Source organism: Protopterus annectens, chromosome 1.part0 (genome assembly GCF_019279795.1).
Source record: "Protopterus annectens isolate FY-2018-M chromosome 1.part0, PAN1.0, whole genome shotgun sequence".
In the NCBI taxonomy this organism is placed as follows: domain Eukaryota; kingdom Metazoa; phylum Chordata; order Ceratodontiformes; family Protopteridae; genus Protopterus; species Protopterus annectens.
Genome location: NC_056725.1, coordinates 1097131491 through 1097149206, shown reverse-complemented (window position 1 = coordinate 1097149206; position 17716 = coordinate 1097131491). Strand labels below are relative to the sequence as shown.

At 39.5% G+C, this 17716-nt stretch overlaps 1 protein-coding gene across 1 annotated transcript in view; it reads right to left on the bottom strand.

The window, feature by feature from the left end:
- The window catches only part of SIM1 (SIM bHLH transcription factor 1), a 410929-nt gene that overhangs the window by 264815 nt on the left and 128398 nt on the right, over positions 1 to 17716 (bottom strand). The window contains exons 6-7 of the mRNA XM_044071142.1: positions 3768 to 3967; positions 3553 to 3659 (exon numbers count right to left, since the gene is read on the bottom strand). Of these exons, the coding sequence (XP_043927077.1) occupies positions 3553 to 3659; positions 3768 to 3967 (307 nt within the window). The remainder of the gene's footprint in view (positions 1 to 3552; positions 3660 to 3767; positions 3968 to 17716) is intronic.

Genomic DNA, 17716 nt, shown 5'->3' with positions numbered 1-17716 from the left:
ATTCTGATTCACAATAAGCGCAGACAAACATGTTGCCCATATGCTAATGGGTCAGAGCAAAGAAAACTGTTGAAGGAAACATAGACATGAGTAGCAGCAATTTCATTTTCAGAAATGTATTTGTCCTACCACTGAAACTGTTAAGAATAACTATTTTCCAGCTATCATTTTTTTGTTGGGGGGGTAAGTCTGTTTGACTTGGCTTATTTTACCTGTAATCATGATATTTATCTAAATTCGCCCTAAATAATAATCAATAATTAATAATTAAAGCAACTTGGCATGCTGTAGTTTCAGAAAGCTATCTGTAATTATTAAAACAAATTTTGCTCATGGAGTTAGTGTGTTGCAGCCAAGAAGATCACTGGAAAATTATCCTGACGGTGCAGAAGGGCTAGCAGCTTAAGGGTTGGGGTGCATGGAATGGGAAATTATACAGAGTCTTTTGCCTAGGACTTTATTTTACCTAAGGCCAGACCTAAGAGTGCGTACACAAAGGAAAGACTAGTACCCAGGCTATCCTCATTACTATGAAGAAAGTACAGGCCTGAGATTAGCTACACATGGCACTTAGCGCAAAGCCAGGAAAAAACAACAGTGTTTCTTAAGTGCTACACAACTAAACTTCACATATGGTACACTATAGTGAAAAGCTTATTAAATTCTATATACACCATATCCACACAGCTCACTGAATTTATGTCTGCTGTTACTCAATCATAGAAAAGCATTAGGAAAGACTGGTAGGACCTTGTCTGTGTCAAACAAAGGAGCTGCTCCTTCTTCTAAAACGTAAGAACTCAGATCAGGGAAATTCATGTTTTAAAATTTAGTTTTCTCATTCCAAAGTTGCCACAGAAAGGAGAAAGACAATTTATTGCTTTTCTGAGAAAAGAAAAACAAGCATTTATCTTTCCCCCCCAAAATGAGGACCTTAAATGTGATTATAATAAGTAGCAGGGGATGTACTTGCAAGGGGCTTGTGCTACTTAAAGCACTTGTTTCTATTAAACCTATTATAAAACATCAATTCATAGACTTCAGATTCAGAATATTACTAATAAAACATTAAAATCGTAGAATAACACAAAGATAAAAGCTGGGATTCATGGACAAATAGCACATGGTGAAGAACTAATAGTGGCAATGTGAACGGTGTAGGGATTCAAAGAGAATGCATAATATATTCCTCTTAGCTACAAACTGCCCTGCAAAGCAAACTCCCAAATATTAGTCCTAAGTATGTGTGCAAAGCCTGTGCATGAATCCCAGCTGAAATGTTGACCTGTCATATACCATGCAGCCTCATAAACACCATTCCTGCAGGCTATCTGTTTTCTCTGCACACTCAACGGTGGGCTCTACTCCATAACTCCAATCTAAATATAAATCCCATTCTAAATATACTATTTTCAAGGTCAGACAATTTGGAAAAAGGGGAAAAGTAGTTAAACAAAAACACATACTTCTTCCCTTCAGTTTAATGCAAATCAATCAGCCTCACAAATACTGGCAAACATAGCATCAGCCAAACAACAGCAACATACTAAACTGTCAACAATATGAGGCGTAACATAAACATACCCAGCACTTCAAACTGTAACATAACACTACCCAATAAATCACAACATTCCCATTTCTGTCAAACATCCATTTTCAGTTTTAAATAACTGTTTCATTAATTAATTTTGAAATGTTTACAGTTTATTACAAGAGCTGTGAAACCAGACTTTTGACAGCTCAGTGGAATTTTGGAAGCTCTACTGTATTTGCCTCTGACTTCAAGTAGCTTTTTAAGTTTCAACACTATGTCACAGAGGACTGCACACAGCAGAAAAAGACCACTAAGTAATTATACCATCAACATCAACATCTACATACTATACTCATTTTTGCAACAATGGAAGGGTGCCTGCTGACATTTTGAGGATGGAAGAATAGAAATGCAAGTGTAAATATGGAGGAATATATACTGAGGTTGCAAGTTTCTCAGTGTTTCTTGTACTTCAAGGTATAGCAATCTAGGAGTTACTATATATAAGTAGCAAGTGCATATCCCCCATTTCATGCAAACAGGAGGCAAAGTGCCCCTGCAAAAACACCTTGATAATGTTAACATTATATTTCAAAATGTAATGTTTTCTGTTTGACTTGGCATTTTATTTTCCATACTTTCATGACATGCACATTTGGATCTTGCATTCATGATAGGGAGACAGAAAGAAAGTGGCAAAAAACTGCAATATGTTAATAGAAATATTTCACTAAAGGGCACCACATGATTTTTCTGATTTCTCTGCTAACAGAAAGGTAAAAGAATCTATAAATGAAATGCCTCATTTCATAAATGATTCATAAAGGCAGCTTTTGTGACTTTCATGCTCAACTACATGTTTGTTAAAACACCAAAATATTATTTTTATGTGTTTTTGCAACTTAAACATTTCCTGAATCTGCTGCCAAGTTTCACATTATATGAAATATAACAATTATAATTTTCAATTTTCTTCCTTGCTCATTTATAAACTGTAGAGAGCATGTCAAAATGAAATAACTCATTTTGTAAATATATGCATGCTTATATTACCATACTAGCTTTCTTGTTTTTTTAAACTGTATAAATATTATTATAATTATTCCTGCCGAAGAAATTTAACACAAAATTTAAACAGGGTCTGAAAATACTCTATACAGACAAATAAACTGTAAACTTGACTATGGAGATGAGAAATAACTAGAAAGACAGACAGACAGATGGATAGATAGATAGCTAGATAGACAGACAAATAGAGACAAACATACAAGTGCATGTACATCTACACAACAACGCACATGAGCATTCAACCCAGAAGAAGTTTATTTCTAAACAATAACAACCAGTTATAACCCTGTTCTGAAAACTACACTTATTATTGTTACATTCTGGTACTACATTACATAAAATGATGCCAGTACTCAATAAAAGCACACAAGTACGCTTGTAACGACAATAAAATATAGTCTAGAAGCCATGACATTAGGCAGTCTGCAGTACTAACAAACCATCTGGCTCATTATTTATCAGTGCCAAGTAAAAAGCTCTTGCACTGCGCTGAAGTAAGGTTCCTCTGATATATTGGCAAGCAAGTGTTTTGCTAACAAACATCTCTGCCAAAAGATGCCTACAAATTATGGCCAACTGTAATTACAAAAAGGCAATTCGTCTAAGCTAATTAACCTTTAATTTCTCATTATCTGAATGACTAGAACACTTCTTGTAATACCTAGATCATAAGGCATTTGTTACAGTTTACATCATTAAGTCATATTTACTCAGACTCTTTCATAAAACTGCAATAATACTGTCTTTGGAATCTCAAAGGCATCATTTAAACAATGTAATTATTTTGATTAATATTGTTGCTGATTTAAAGAATACAGACAGTTACTCCCTGCTGAGCAAATGTTCTTTCATGAATCTGATGTGACTGCTGTAATTACAGTGTTTCATTTAAATAAAAAGTGGCAGCTTGCATGTATTATTTCAAATTTCCTCTGAAAAGAAGTACTTACACAGATGATGAGCACACCGCAAGTGAAATGTATCACATCCATGCACGTGGTGATAGAGCGTTTTTTCTATCAAATCCTGAGGTTCGTATCCAGTAAGTTCAGCTACCCTGCCAAGGAAAAGACATCCAGTTTGATAGTAGTCATACAGTGATTTTTCTTCTGTTTTATCTGATTATAAAATAACTCTGGGATTATAGTTGCAGTAAATAATATACCTAGAATCTAAAAAAATGAGCTTCATATCAAGACTGGCTCGAAACATGAACATGTTGCTATGGAGTTTGATTTCCGTTACTGCACTAGGTGGCAGTGAATGTCCAACTGCTACTAAGCCCACATTCTGGTAGCAACCATCAAAAGGGGACATATCCAGACTGTACTGACGGATTTTCAGGTAGCCACTACAATGAATAACCTGGAACAAAATAGACAAAACAAAACTAAGGGTTAAATTGCATTATAAAACTACTCCAGTTCCTCATCAAGGCACATCAGTGAGAAAGGTATAACAATCTCTTTTATTAGCATTAACGTGGAAAGCAGTTCAAATAATTAGTCAGGTGTCAAGCTATGGAAGTTTGTGTTCCAGCACAACTATTTCTTTGTTGTTTGATTCTGAAGGAATCATTTAATACTCTAACTTCATCACAAATCTAGGACAAACCAAGTCAATTAAGGAATCAGTCTGGTGCCAGTTGTCGGCTAGTGTTGACATCTGATAAAGCTGTGTTTTAATGTAGATATGCATATTCTGTTGCAATACCATCACATCATTGGCTTTGATGTTAGAAACAAGATTCTGCAAGAAGTGAACATCTGCTATGTTCTACAAATCATGCTGCAGCTTTTATGCACTTAAATCACAGAAAATACTAGATTTTCAGAAGGAAGGGTGCCACAAAAGTAGCAATAAAATATGTAAGGTTTTCAGGACCACTAATACTATACACCAGTATGACTTCCTAGTAGCAGCTTTGACACATGTGTTTTACCTGTGTTAAATGCAAACATCACATAAACAGTACAATGTGGACTGGTACAAGCCTTGGCCAGGACTCTGCAGATGACAGCATTCAAAAACCTACGTTCCAGAAAAACTGCAGTATGAGATCTACTGGACTTCCTTTCAGCTTTTATGAAGTAAGCTAAATATACAAAATACCTGTGCCATCTCCAAATCTAATTCTGCATAACGTAAACAATAACATCAAAGATGAAACACTTCACCCATCCTGGGTGGGAGTGGGTAATGGCAGAGGAGGCTAGGCTTGCCAGTTATGCAGCATAAAGGATGAAGGACAACAGCCTGCCAAGCAGCTGTATTCTGTAAGCCAGGGGACATGCACATACATGGAATATGCATGTCTCATGACGCAGCACTATAACAATACTGTTCACCTCAACTGGGGGTAACAGAAAAAAATCTCTGCTGCCTGGTTGGATGATGACCCCACTTGGGCAGCTGATGACTGGCAAGTAATGGAGAGAAAGAAATGCAAAAAGGTACACAAACATATGTGTGTTTGTGTGTATTATAAATATATATATATATATATATGTATATATATATATATATATATATATATATATATATATATATATATATAATATGGGTTCACTTCATATGATCGACAGTTCATATGACTGAAATTCATTTGGTCAACAGTTCATTTGGCTGACAAAAAGTATTCAAGGCAAAAACCTGGGATTTGCCCCCCTCCCCACTGTTGTGCGGCCGTGGAGTTGTTATATATAGTTGGCAGAGGGGGGTGGGGGCACAGCCCCCTGGGTGTATATATATATATATTTTTTGTCAGCCAAATGAACTGTCGACCAAATGAATGTCAGTCATATGAACTTTCAGTCATATGAAGTGAACCCACACACACACACACACACACACACACACACACACATATATATATATATATATATATATATATATTTAATATACACACACACACAGACATATATATATATATATATATATATATATATATATATATTTTATATATATATATATATATATATATATATATATATATATATATATATATATATATATTTATATATATATCTATATATATATATATATATATATATACACTTGCTGTTTGTCTAGTGAGGACAGGACAAAGAAGGAGATACCCACACACCCATACAAACAAGCATGCACACGCAAGCAGCACAACAAGGACACAAACCATGCCATGGGTGTCTCTGTGATGCCCCCCAGTCAACTCTCTCCCCCTAAGTGGTGAAATACCCAGGAAGGGAAAAACAAGTGAGCTGGGTCATTGGGGAGAGGTTGGTGTTTGGTAGATATAGCAGGAAGCAGCATCTAGGAAAAAATTCCTTTTCTGTGCAACAAACTTTTCTACTACAGTTTACAGGAAACATACTAAACCATGTCTGTTCTCTACCTCACGTTCCATACTGTTTGAATGTTTCTGTACATTCCTCATCTTGACTCCATCCTCCTTTACGTATCTCTCGCTCTCTCTGTCTCTTCATCTCTCCATATACATATTTATATACTGTCAATAACCACCCTCTATGTTGTTTTCTCTCTCTCTCTCTCTCTCTCTCTCTCTCTCTCTCTCTCTCTCTCTCTCTCCGAGCACTTGTTTTTTATTTATTGCTTTTTTGTTTTATATTAATACATTATAAATACATCCTGCACTGCTGTGGCTGGAATAAAGTTTAATACAAAAAGTAGTACCTCGAATTATTTGTTATTAAAGTATATTTCATTTGTTTGTTTGCTTGTTGACTATAGTCATGCATTTGTTAATCTGCTAAGTAGGCTGAAGACCCATTCAAGATACAATCCTAACATAAGACAGTACAAACACATTAAATACAAAAAGATTAAAGTATAAAGGCAACCAGGCTGACTTTTCTGATACAGTAGGTAACATATGTTGCAATGAGAGGGAGCTTGCTCCAAGTCTTTACAAACCCTGAAAAAAATGCTTTGAACCTGCTGTCAGGCCATTTACAGATCATTTTAGGTTTTATCAGGTTCACCTGTGCTGTAGCTTACATAACATATACAATGTATAGTAACCTGTCTCATAGTTGTTCAATGGCAAACAATAAGAGCTTAATGCACATTAAAACTGCAAACAGGCAGTACATTGCTGCACAGCACAGTAAAACTGTCATTAAATAGTCCAGTACATGACAGCAGGAACCATGGGCTGACTGCTATGCCACCATTTCAAAACGGAGGTCTACATAAAGAGAAAACATCAAAATGGTAGTTCATGTACCTCATGCAAAACAATCTGGCTCCACAAAGGGGGTGATAAGTTGTCCTACTGGCATCCAGGTAACCTCAGATACTGAAATTAAATTTGATTATATTGAAAAAGAACTATGCAAACTGGATCCAAACAAAGCACAGGGAGTAGATAGAATTAGTAATTATGACCTGAGAACACTTCAGCAAGAATTTACACTACCATTATATCTATTATTATATTAAGTTGTATAAATATGGGAAGATTCCTCAAGATTGTAGACATGAATTTAATAAACATGTCTTTAAGGGAAAGTGGAGTAGGACAAACTAAGAGTCATACAGACCCTTAAGTCTACTTTCATGTTGTGGAAAAATAATGGAGAAGGTAATATTGAATAAGTTATTGCCAGAAGTGGAAAAGGTAGGACTTGAAATCATATATCAGCATTCATATGCTGAAAAATAGATCTATTACCATCTGTAACATGATGTTCTATAACAAAATAATAACAGATATGAATAAAAAATAGTGCTGTGATGTCATGTATAGAGATTTAACTTTAGCATTTGACTGCGCCACACACAAAACACTGATCAATAAATTAGAACAACTAGTTATTAATGTACTCTTAATAACATGGATAGCTGCATGACTTACAAATAGGACACAGCAAGTATCATACAGCAATCTAACAGGTGAAAATTTTAGTTATAGTCAGGGTGTCCCACAGGGCTCTATCCTAGGTCCATATTTGTTTTGACAAATCTTTCAGAGCTATCTTTTTCATCTCGTGTGTTCTATAGTCTGTATGCAAACTTGAAATTGAGTAAACTGATTACATGTTTTACAGATAGGACATGTCTGCAAAAGAACTTGACTAAATTGACCATTGGGCACAGGAGAAACATAGGCTGATAAATACATCAAAAACTAAGCGTATGAGATTTGGGAGACATAAATTGAAAGATGAATATTTAATACAGCACACAGTGATTGAAACTGTAGGACCTGGGTATATGGGTAGATCCAGCTTTGAGTTTTTCTAATCATATCAACCAATTGGTTAATGACAGTTATAGAACTATAGGTTGTATAAAAAGATTTATAAAGTCTAGGAAATCAAAAATAATGAAGTCATTGTTTGTTAGTTACATTAGACCCAAACTTGAGTATGGAATAACAAAGTGGAAAATGTAAATGTGTAGATATATTCTTTGCTTGTTATTGTAAAATGAAATGTCCTAAGTTAAAGTCTAGGCAGCTTTTTAGGTAAGATGTGCCATGGAATTGTTTGTATGATACATTACTGACTTCTTGTTACAGGCTTGTATGTGTTTTGGAGAACATAAGTGGAAAATGTAAATCTGTGCAGATATATTCTGTGCTTGTGATTGCAAACTGAAATGTTATGGAAATCTGAATTACACTTTAGATACCTTATAAATAGGTTTTTAGAAGTGTATACATATACATTCAGAATTCTATTTTAGTCAATGGCATGCACCTTGTAGAATGTTACTTTAAATTGAAAGTGCTTGTTCACACCAGAAGAATGTATTGGTTGGTTTTAATCACGTTTCTCAAGAAGATATTTAAACCAAGAGCTGTTTTTAAAATGTATTAGACATCTGAAGAAGTGGGGTTACCCACGAATGCACTTTTGTCAAATAAAGATTTTTATACAGGATTCTACAGCCGTCTACAAATCCTGGTGTTTTGCTTTTTATTCTGGGTCTGTTCTGTGTAGGACAAGTGAGTTCTAAAGCTTTGGTGGCAGTCTTGTGTTTTTGTTGTTTGGAAAAAGAAGCATCTGAGCAAGTGCAAAAATATAAACAACAAAACCTAGAGATTTTTGAAAAGTATAAAAAGAAATATGGACATGGGAAAGAAAGAGAGATTTGATATGATGGAATATTTATGCAAAGACGAAACCCAAATCAATTCATACAAAAAAGGCAACCCCACAGATATTCAAAGAGAAATACAGGCAAAGGCATCCAGATAGGGAAAACTTCACAATAAAAAATACTATCACAAAGATGGAATGTAGAAAAGAAGATTAGTAAACTAGAAGTTAAAAAAATAGAAATTGAAGTTATAGAATGCCTATGAAGTAAAGGATTTAGTGTAGAAGGTCCTCAACGTAAGAAGAAACAGGAAGATCAGTAAACATCTGAAAAACAAATATGGACATGGGAAAGAAAAAGAGATTTAATATGGTGTAATATTTATGCAAAGGAGAAAGCAAAACTAATCAGTGCAAAAAGAGAATCACCAAATATATTTGAAGAGAAATACAGGCAAAAGAATCTGGACATGGAAAACTTTACAATACAAAACAAAAAAAAAGACAAAGAGGAAACATAGAAAATAAGATTAGTAATGGAGAAGTTAAAGAAATAGAAACTGAGGTTATGGAGTACCTGTGAAGTAAAGGATTCAGTGTAAAAAAATCTAACTCAGAAAGCACCACAGCAGAACAGAGCAATGGACATCCAAATTAAGGAGAAACTAGTGGAACGGGAAGCAACTGGTCAGTTGCCATATGAAGATATTTTGCAGCATTCCACAGGAAACCAGTATAAACATTCACTTGAAGCTGGACAGCAAGGGAAGGAACAGGAAACTGTGGCAACTCTGATACAGTCAATGGTGAGGAATAATAGGCCAGTGAGTTCCCATATGACAGAGCAATGGATGACACAGGATGGAATTGAAGAGAATGTGCCACAGGAAGATACTATAGAACTTTCAACAGAATGCCCACAAGAAATGGAGAACAAAAAAGGTGCCCTCAGTTTAGAATAAAATGAGCTAAGAGAAGAGTTGCTTAATTTAATAGAGATAGACATGTTAAGATCAATGAAAGAAAAACTGCAGAAGATCAATAAAACCCAAAAAGTCAGAAGTCTGATAAAACAAATGAACACAGTAATTAGGACTGTGCATTGAGACCCATGTGATATAACAGAAGTAAACAGGATATATTACTGTGCAGCTAAATTAATGATGCGTCTTTCGGCTTTTCCTGGTTAGGGGTCGCCACAGCGGAACTCCGGTCCACTAATGATTGGTAGTTGATTTTTACATGCCGAGTTACCAGCCCTGACGCACAACCTTCAACAAAGGGATGCCCATTCATGCATGTCTCCACGCAGAAGACGCTCTAGCTGAGAATCGAACCGGGCAGCGTCTTATTGTGAGGCAACAACGCTACCACAGCACCACCACTAAATTAATAACAGATAAAATTCTACCACAAAAACACAGGGTAGTAAGAGAAAGGAAGGGGAGAAATTAAATACCATCATGGAAGTATTGAATAGAGAAAACTATAAAGCAATTAAGACAAGAAGTGTCACTGTTAGAAGAGTACAGAAGAGGGAACACATCAACAAAAATACTCAGAAAGACAGACATGATAAAAGCAATGCGCAGTATTATAACTGGCCTGCCCAATTTGTTAGGAGAGAAAGAGACAAACAACTGTTCAATCTTCCTGAAATCCTTGGTTCTATGGAGATAAAAGCAGAATTGTCTATGCACATCTATAAGATGGAGCATAAACGCTCCATTATTTGAAAAGTTTGGAAAGAAGACTGGGAATTTAATGACCTGGGTAATGTAGGACTCAAAGCAACCTTAGGCAAAAAAGACGAATTGGTCTGCAACAACACCCTGTCTATGTGGAAACCAGGTAAGGAGATATGGAAGATAGAGCCTGGAGTTCAGATATTCATCTAGCTGATGGGATAGCAACTAGAAAAATGGTTTTCCAAGACAAAAATTCTGTATCAGACCTGGCTGAAGGTCCAAAGGGAGTTTGGGTCAGGGCCTGTAGCACAATAGTTATATCCCAAGCAGGAGTAGGATCCTTTATTGGAGGTTTAAGTAAAAAAGCCCTTTTAAGAAAGGCTTTAAATAATTTATAAGAAGCTAAGGATGAGTTATTTTCACCTAGATGGAAATTTAAAATGGCAGTCAACTGGACCTTAATTGTGGAAAAGGTAGACCTTTCATTGAAATTTGAAGGTAAAGAATCAGGCATAGCTGGTACATGGCAGAAAGGGGGTCCATATCCCTGTTAAGGTCCCAGAGTACAAATATTTTCTATTTACTTTTGTAAATCTTTCTAGAAGAAACTTTTTGAGAAGATAACAAAATATGACGAACCATGGAGGAGAGCCTGGGCAATCAGATGAATGCACCTGAATGTAATATAAACAGACAGACACACACACACATGCACACACACACACACGCACGCACGCACACGCACACACGTACACACACACACACACACACAAACACACACACAGCTCGTAACCATTGATTGACTAGTTCACATCTAAGAAGCTGTTTACAAAGACTCCACACAAAGAATCTTCTTTCTACACTTAATTAAGATAAACTCTTTAGTATTTAGGCTTAGTCAGTGGAAGACAATATAAAACATCTAAGGAGGTTATGATCGTAAAACAAAAACTGTCAAAAAGCGAGGAAACAAGGAATTCTAAAACTTGCTATTTGACACCTAAGTCAAGCATATACAGTGTATAAAGTATCTGAATCCAGTAAAAGTAACCCAGAGTCAATGAAGCAAAGCTCACTGAATATTTTTGTTTAAAAGTCATCAAGAAAAGATCTTTCACTTTAAGCCTATTATGTGTTGTAAAACTGTCCTTTTCAGTCAGCCCCTTTTTACACAGGCAAGACATCACACTGGTACTGCTAGTGACTTGATTATAGGAATAAATTCAGGACATTAGGGGATAGGGTCAAGGAGAGAGGGAATAAGCAGTCAAAAGCTTGCTGTCTCTTCCTGTTTTGAGATATGAGCCCATGCACAGGTAATTAACTTTAAATTAAATAACAGTTTAACCACACATATACAGTACAGTAAGTAGAGTACATTTTTTTTCCTGAGGTCACTTCTTTGAAACACTATAGCTCAAATAACCTAGGATGTCAAGACGTATCTACAATAGTATTCTTAAAGACTGAACCGCTGCATTAAAATAGCATTTTTATAGCTGTAATGGATAACAGCTGACGATGTTTACATTTCTTAATTTAGGGGCAATATTTGGAGAGAAGTACACATTTTTAAAAGTTAGAAGAGTGATGGCAAAACAACATGAGGGATGAGTATAACTGAAATTCCAGCTGTTCCCCTCTCAGAGAGCAAAACACAAAACCAGTACAGACCATTTGCTGTATACATGCTAGAATGTCATGGTGGAGCCCATATAACCTCTGTGATACCACTCCATATCACATCATAAACATGAGGGAAACACGGGACATTAGCCTGGATGAAACACCTCCCCGGAAGGTGGGTGAAGTGCAGCTGACTAGATCCTCTCCAAAAAATGTGCCACTGAAGAGCATACTTCTGTTACAAGTGGGCCAAAAAATCCCTTCCCTGCTCATACCCTGCAAACAGAAGAGAAACCCAACATTAGTTGAGTGAGGCTCTGTCAGTATTTCTAGAAAGGAGATGAGCACACTAATGCAGAAATTAGTGGGAAATATTTTTTCCCAATAAACAGTCTCAGAGTTTTAAGATGCAAGGAAAGGTTTATTCTTTCACATGAGGGAATGAGAGCCATGCCCTTCACCTTCACAATGAGAGCCATGCCCTTCACCTTCACAATGAGAGCCATGCCCTTCACCTTCACAATGAGAGCCATGCCCTTCACCTTCACAATGAGAGCCATGCCCTTCACCTTCACAATGAGAGCCATGCCCTTCCCCTTCACAATGAGAGCCATGCCCTTCACCTTCACAATGAGAGCCATGCCCTTCACCTTCACAATGAGAGCCATGCCCTTCCCCTTCACAATGAGAGCCATGCCCTTCACCTTCACAATGAGAGCCATGCCCTTCACCTTCACAATGAGAGCCATGCCCTTCACCTTCACAATGAGAGCCATGTCCTTCACCTTCACAATGAGAGCCATGCCCTTCACCTTCACAATGAGAGCCATGCCCTTCACCTTCACAATGAGAGCCATGTCCTTCACCTTCACAATGAGAGCCATGTCCTTCACCTTCACAATGAGAGCCATGCCCTTCCCCTTCATAATGGGAGCCATACTCTTCACCTTCACAAATAAAACAGAGAGATTAAAAACTTGTTTTTTCCTTTAGAAAGGACTGCCACTGCTGGGAATTTGGTTTTGGCAAACAATGATTAGGTGAATTGTGGTTTGCTTATCCTAAATGAATCCATACTTAGTGCACATTGATGCAAGTATAGTGATTAATAATGCACATATTAACAGCAGCCACATGGTGCAGAGGGATAACTGGCCTACTGCTCCCAAGATGACCTATGTCTGACCAGCAGTATGGGCGCTGGACAGGAAGTGTGGGAGAGGATGTCCATGAACAGTTGACATAGGCTCACCCATCCTGGGCTGAAGGAGGAAACTAATAGGTTCATAGGTTCATAGGTTCATACTAGGCTAACTGCCCTAGGGCATTTATAAGCCTAGCCAGAGTGTGTCTGGCTTTCACCACCCATTTTAAATTAATTTTGCTATGCCCTTTTTCGAGGTTAGTATGCTGTGCCTCTGTCTAACAGTGACACAGAAGTGATACCCGGAGTAAACCTACGATCTCCCATCCACTCATCAAGATTCCTCTTGAAGAGAGTCAGTGAGGGACTCTGCCTAACCTGGACTGGGATTTTATTCCAGAGTGAAGGGAGCCTCTGGGTTATGAATCTGTCCCTCCAGCATGTCCTATTTATTTCAGTGCTGAGGTTCAAGTCTCTCGAGCTCGTAGCTCGATGGGATTTGGATTTTCTGAGGTGCAGCATGCCCATTAATTCCGGGTTGGACATGGCTTTATACGTCAGGCACAGATTACCTCTGAGCAGGCGGTATGCCACTGAGTAGAGCTGGAGTTTCTTTAACCGGGCAGCATATGGCATCTGTTTGAGCCCTATGATCCTCTTGGTGAGGTACTTTTGGGGTCTTTCCAGTTGCTGCAGGTGTCTGGTAAGGTACATCCCAAAGGGCATTGTACTCAATTATGGGCCTGATGAGGACGAGTAAAGAGGCACGATGACCTCCCTGATCTAGATGTGAATCCCTTCATGATTAGGTGGGCTATATAAAATGTTTTCTAACCACTTTGGCCATGTGGTTGTCAAATGAGATTGCTATCAACTTGGGTCCCCAGGTCCCTAATGACTTCTTCTGTACTTAATGGATGACCACCTATGTGGTAATTTGTGGGCACTTTGTTTTGCCAAAGGGATGACTATACACTTTTTGGCGTTTAGCTTGAGGCCATGGCTCTGGCACCAGTTGTCTGTTTCTATGAGGCCCTTTGAAGGATGCTTGTGTCGGCTGGAGAGTTGATTATGGCCAGTTTGCAGTCATCTGAACTTAGTCAGCCACAGTCCTTTCGTGTTGGCACAATGAGAGCCATGCCCTTCACCTTCACAATGAGAGCCATGCCCTTCACCTTCACAATGAGAGCCATGCCCTTCACCTTCACAATGAGAGCCATGCCCTTCACCTTCACAATGAGAGCCATGCCCTTCACCTTCACAATGAGAGCCATGCCCTTCACCTTCACAATGAGAGCCATGCCCTTCACCTTCACAATGAGAGCCATGCCCTTCACCTTCACAATGAGAGCCATGCCCTTCACCTTCACAATGAGAGCCATGCCCTTCACCTTCACAATGAGAGCCATGCCCTTCACCTTCACAATGAGAGCCATGCCCTTCACCTTCACAATGAGAGCCATGCCCTTCACCTTCACAATGAGAGCCATGCCCTTCACCTTCACAATGAGAGCCATGCCCTTCACCTTCACAATGAGAGCCATGCCCTTCACCTTCACAATGAGAGCCATGCCCTTCACCTTCACAATGAGAGCCATGCCCTTCACCTTCACAATGAGAGCCATGCCCTTCACCTTCACAATGAGAGCCATGCCCTTCACCTTCACAATGAGAGCCATGCCCTTCACCTTCACAATGAGAGCCATGCCCTTCACCTTCACAATGAGAGCCATGCCCTTCACCTTCACAATGAGAGCCATGCCCTTCACCTTCACAATGAGAGCCATGCCCTTCACCTTCACAATGAGAGCCATGCCCTTCACCTTCACAATGAGAGCCATGCCCTTCACCTTCACAATGAGAGCCATGCCCTTCACCTTCACAATGAGAGCCATGCCCTTCACCTTCACAATGAGAGCCATGCCCTTCACCTTCACAATGAGAGCCATGCCCTTCACCTTCACAATGAGAGCCATGCCCTTCACCTTCACAATGAGAGCCATGCCCTTCACCTTCACAATGAGAGCCATGCCCTTCACCTTCACAATGAGAGCCATGTCCTTCACCTTCACAATGAGAGCCATGCCCTTCACCTTCACAATGAGAGCCATGCCCTTCCCCTTCATAATGAGAGCCATGCCCTTCCCCTTCACAATGAGAGCCATGCCCTTCACCTTCACAATGAGAGCCATGCCCTTCACCTTCACAATGAGAGCCATGCCCTTCACCTTCACAATGAGAGCCATGCCCTTCACCTTCACAATGAGAGCCATGCCCTTCCCCTTCATAATGGGAGCCATACTCTTCACCTTCACAAATAAAACAGAGAGATTAAAACTTGTTTTTTCCTTTAGAAAGGACTGCCACTGCTGGGAATTTGGTTTTGGCAAACAATGATTAGGTGAATTGTGGTTTGCTTATCCTAAATGAATCCATACTTAGTGCACATCGATGCAAGTATAGTGATTAATAATACACATATTAACAGCAGCCACATGGTGCAGAGGGATAACTGGCCTACTGCTCCCAAGATGACCTATGTCTGACCAGCAGTATGGGCGCTGGACAGGAAGTGTGGGAGAGGATGTCCATGAACAGTTGACATAGGCTCACCCATCCTGGGCTGAAGGAGGAAACTAATAGGTTCATAGGTTCATAGGTTCATACTAGGCTAACTGCCCTAGGGCATTTATAAGCCTAGCCAGAGTGTGTTTGGCTTTCACCACCCATTTTAAATTAATTTTGCTATGCCCTTTTTCGAGGTTAGTATGCTGTGCCTCTGTCTAACAGTGACACAGAAGTGATACCCGGGGTAAACCTACGATCTCCCATCCACTCATCAAGATTCCTCTTGAAAACAGTCAATGTGGGACTCTGCCTAACCTGGACTGGGATTTTATTCCAGAGTGAAGGGAGCCTCAGGGTTATGAATCTGTCCCTCCAGCATGTCCTATTTATTTCAGTGCTGAGGTTCAAGTCTCTCGAGCTCGTAGCTCGATGGGATTTGGATTTTCTGAGGTGCAGTATGTCCATTAATTCCGGGTTGGACATGGCTTTATACGTCAGGCACAGATCACCTCTGAGCAGGCGGTATGCCACTGAGTAGAGCTGGAGTTTCTTTAACCGGGCAGCATATGGCATCTGTTTGAGCCCTATGATCCTCTTGGTGAGGTACTTTTGGGGTCTTTCCAGTTGCTGCAGGTGTCTGGTAAGGTACATCCCAAAAGGGGCATTGTACTCAATTATGGGCCTGATGAGGGATGAGTAAAGAGGCACGATGACCTCCCTGATCTAGATGTGAATCCCTTCATGATTAGGTGGGCTATATAAAATGTTTTTCTAACCACTTTGGCCATGTGGTTGTCAAATGAGAGATTGCTGTCAACTTGGGTCCCCAGGTCCCTAATGACTTCTTCTGTACTTAATGTATGACCACCTATGTGGTAATTTGTGGGCACTTTGTTTTTGCCAAAGGGGATGACTATACACTTTTTGGCGTTTAGCTTGAGGCCATGGCTCTGGCACCAGTTGTCTGTTTCTATGAGGCCCTTTTGGAGGATGCTTGTGTCGGCTGGAGAGTTGATTATGGCGCCCAGTTTGCAGTCATCTGCGAACTTAGTCAGCCACAGTCCTTTCGTGTTGGCCTGTACCTCCGAGAAATATATACTGAACAAGAGAGGTCCCAGGACTGAGCCTTGGGGGATGCCACTTGTAACTGGTTTGGAGTCTGACATGGCTCCAGCAATTCTAACCATGTGGGTTCTGTCCTTGAGCCAGTTTGCAACCCATCTAGTGACATAGGGGTTTATATTTAAGCTGGTGAGCTTATCTATAATGCCCGAGTGGGGTATTGTATCGAAGGCTTTTGCAAGGTCCAGGTAGGCTGTGTGGACCACCTTCCCCTCGTCAATGGTCTTGGTGACTTTTTCAAAGAAATCAACCAGGTTTAAGAGGCAGGATCTGCCCTTAACAAAGCCGAACTGGGTAGGATCCAGTGTCTGTAGGTCCCCGATATCTTTATTTATGAGGTCCATGATGATCCTTTCCATAGCTTTGCAGACCAAGCTAGTCAGGCTTATGGGGCGATAGTTTCCAGGATCCGTTGAGGCACCACCTTTGTGGAGAGGGACCGCTGTTGCTGTACACCACTCTTTGGGTACATATCCTGTAGTAAGGCTGAGATTGAACAGTAGTTTTATGTTTGGGTTTAGCTCTTCTTGGAGTTCATGTAGGACGCAGCCCGGGACACCGTCTGGTCCCATTGATGCGGTGTTTTTTGATTTGGAGAGGGCAGCTCTTACCTGAGCATCTGAGATGTCAGGGGGGCAGCACTCTGCTGGGATAAATATTTGCCCTTTTGGTGGGGAGGGGGGGGGAGAAGTTTGTGCTGAACCTGTCAGCTAGGATGTTGGCAATGTCTGTGGGTTCAGTGTATTTTTTGTCATTTTGGACTAATTTTGAGCATATCTGGGAATTCCCACCCAGGGGAAAACTTGCAGTGGCAGTCCGTTCTAAAGGAAAAAACAAGTTTTTAATCTCTCTTCAACAAAAGCATTAAGCACCTGATGAGCTCCATGTTGCAACCGGTATACCATACGGCCAAGAGGTTACA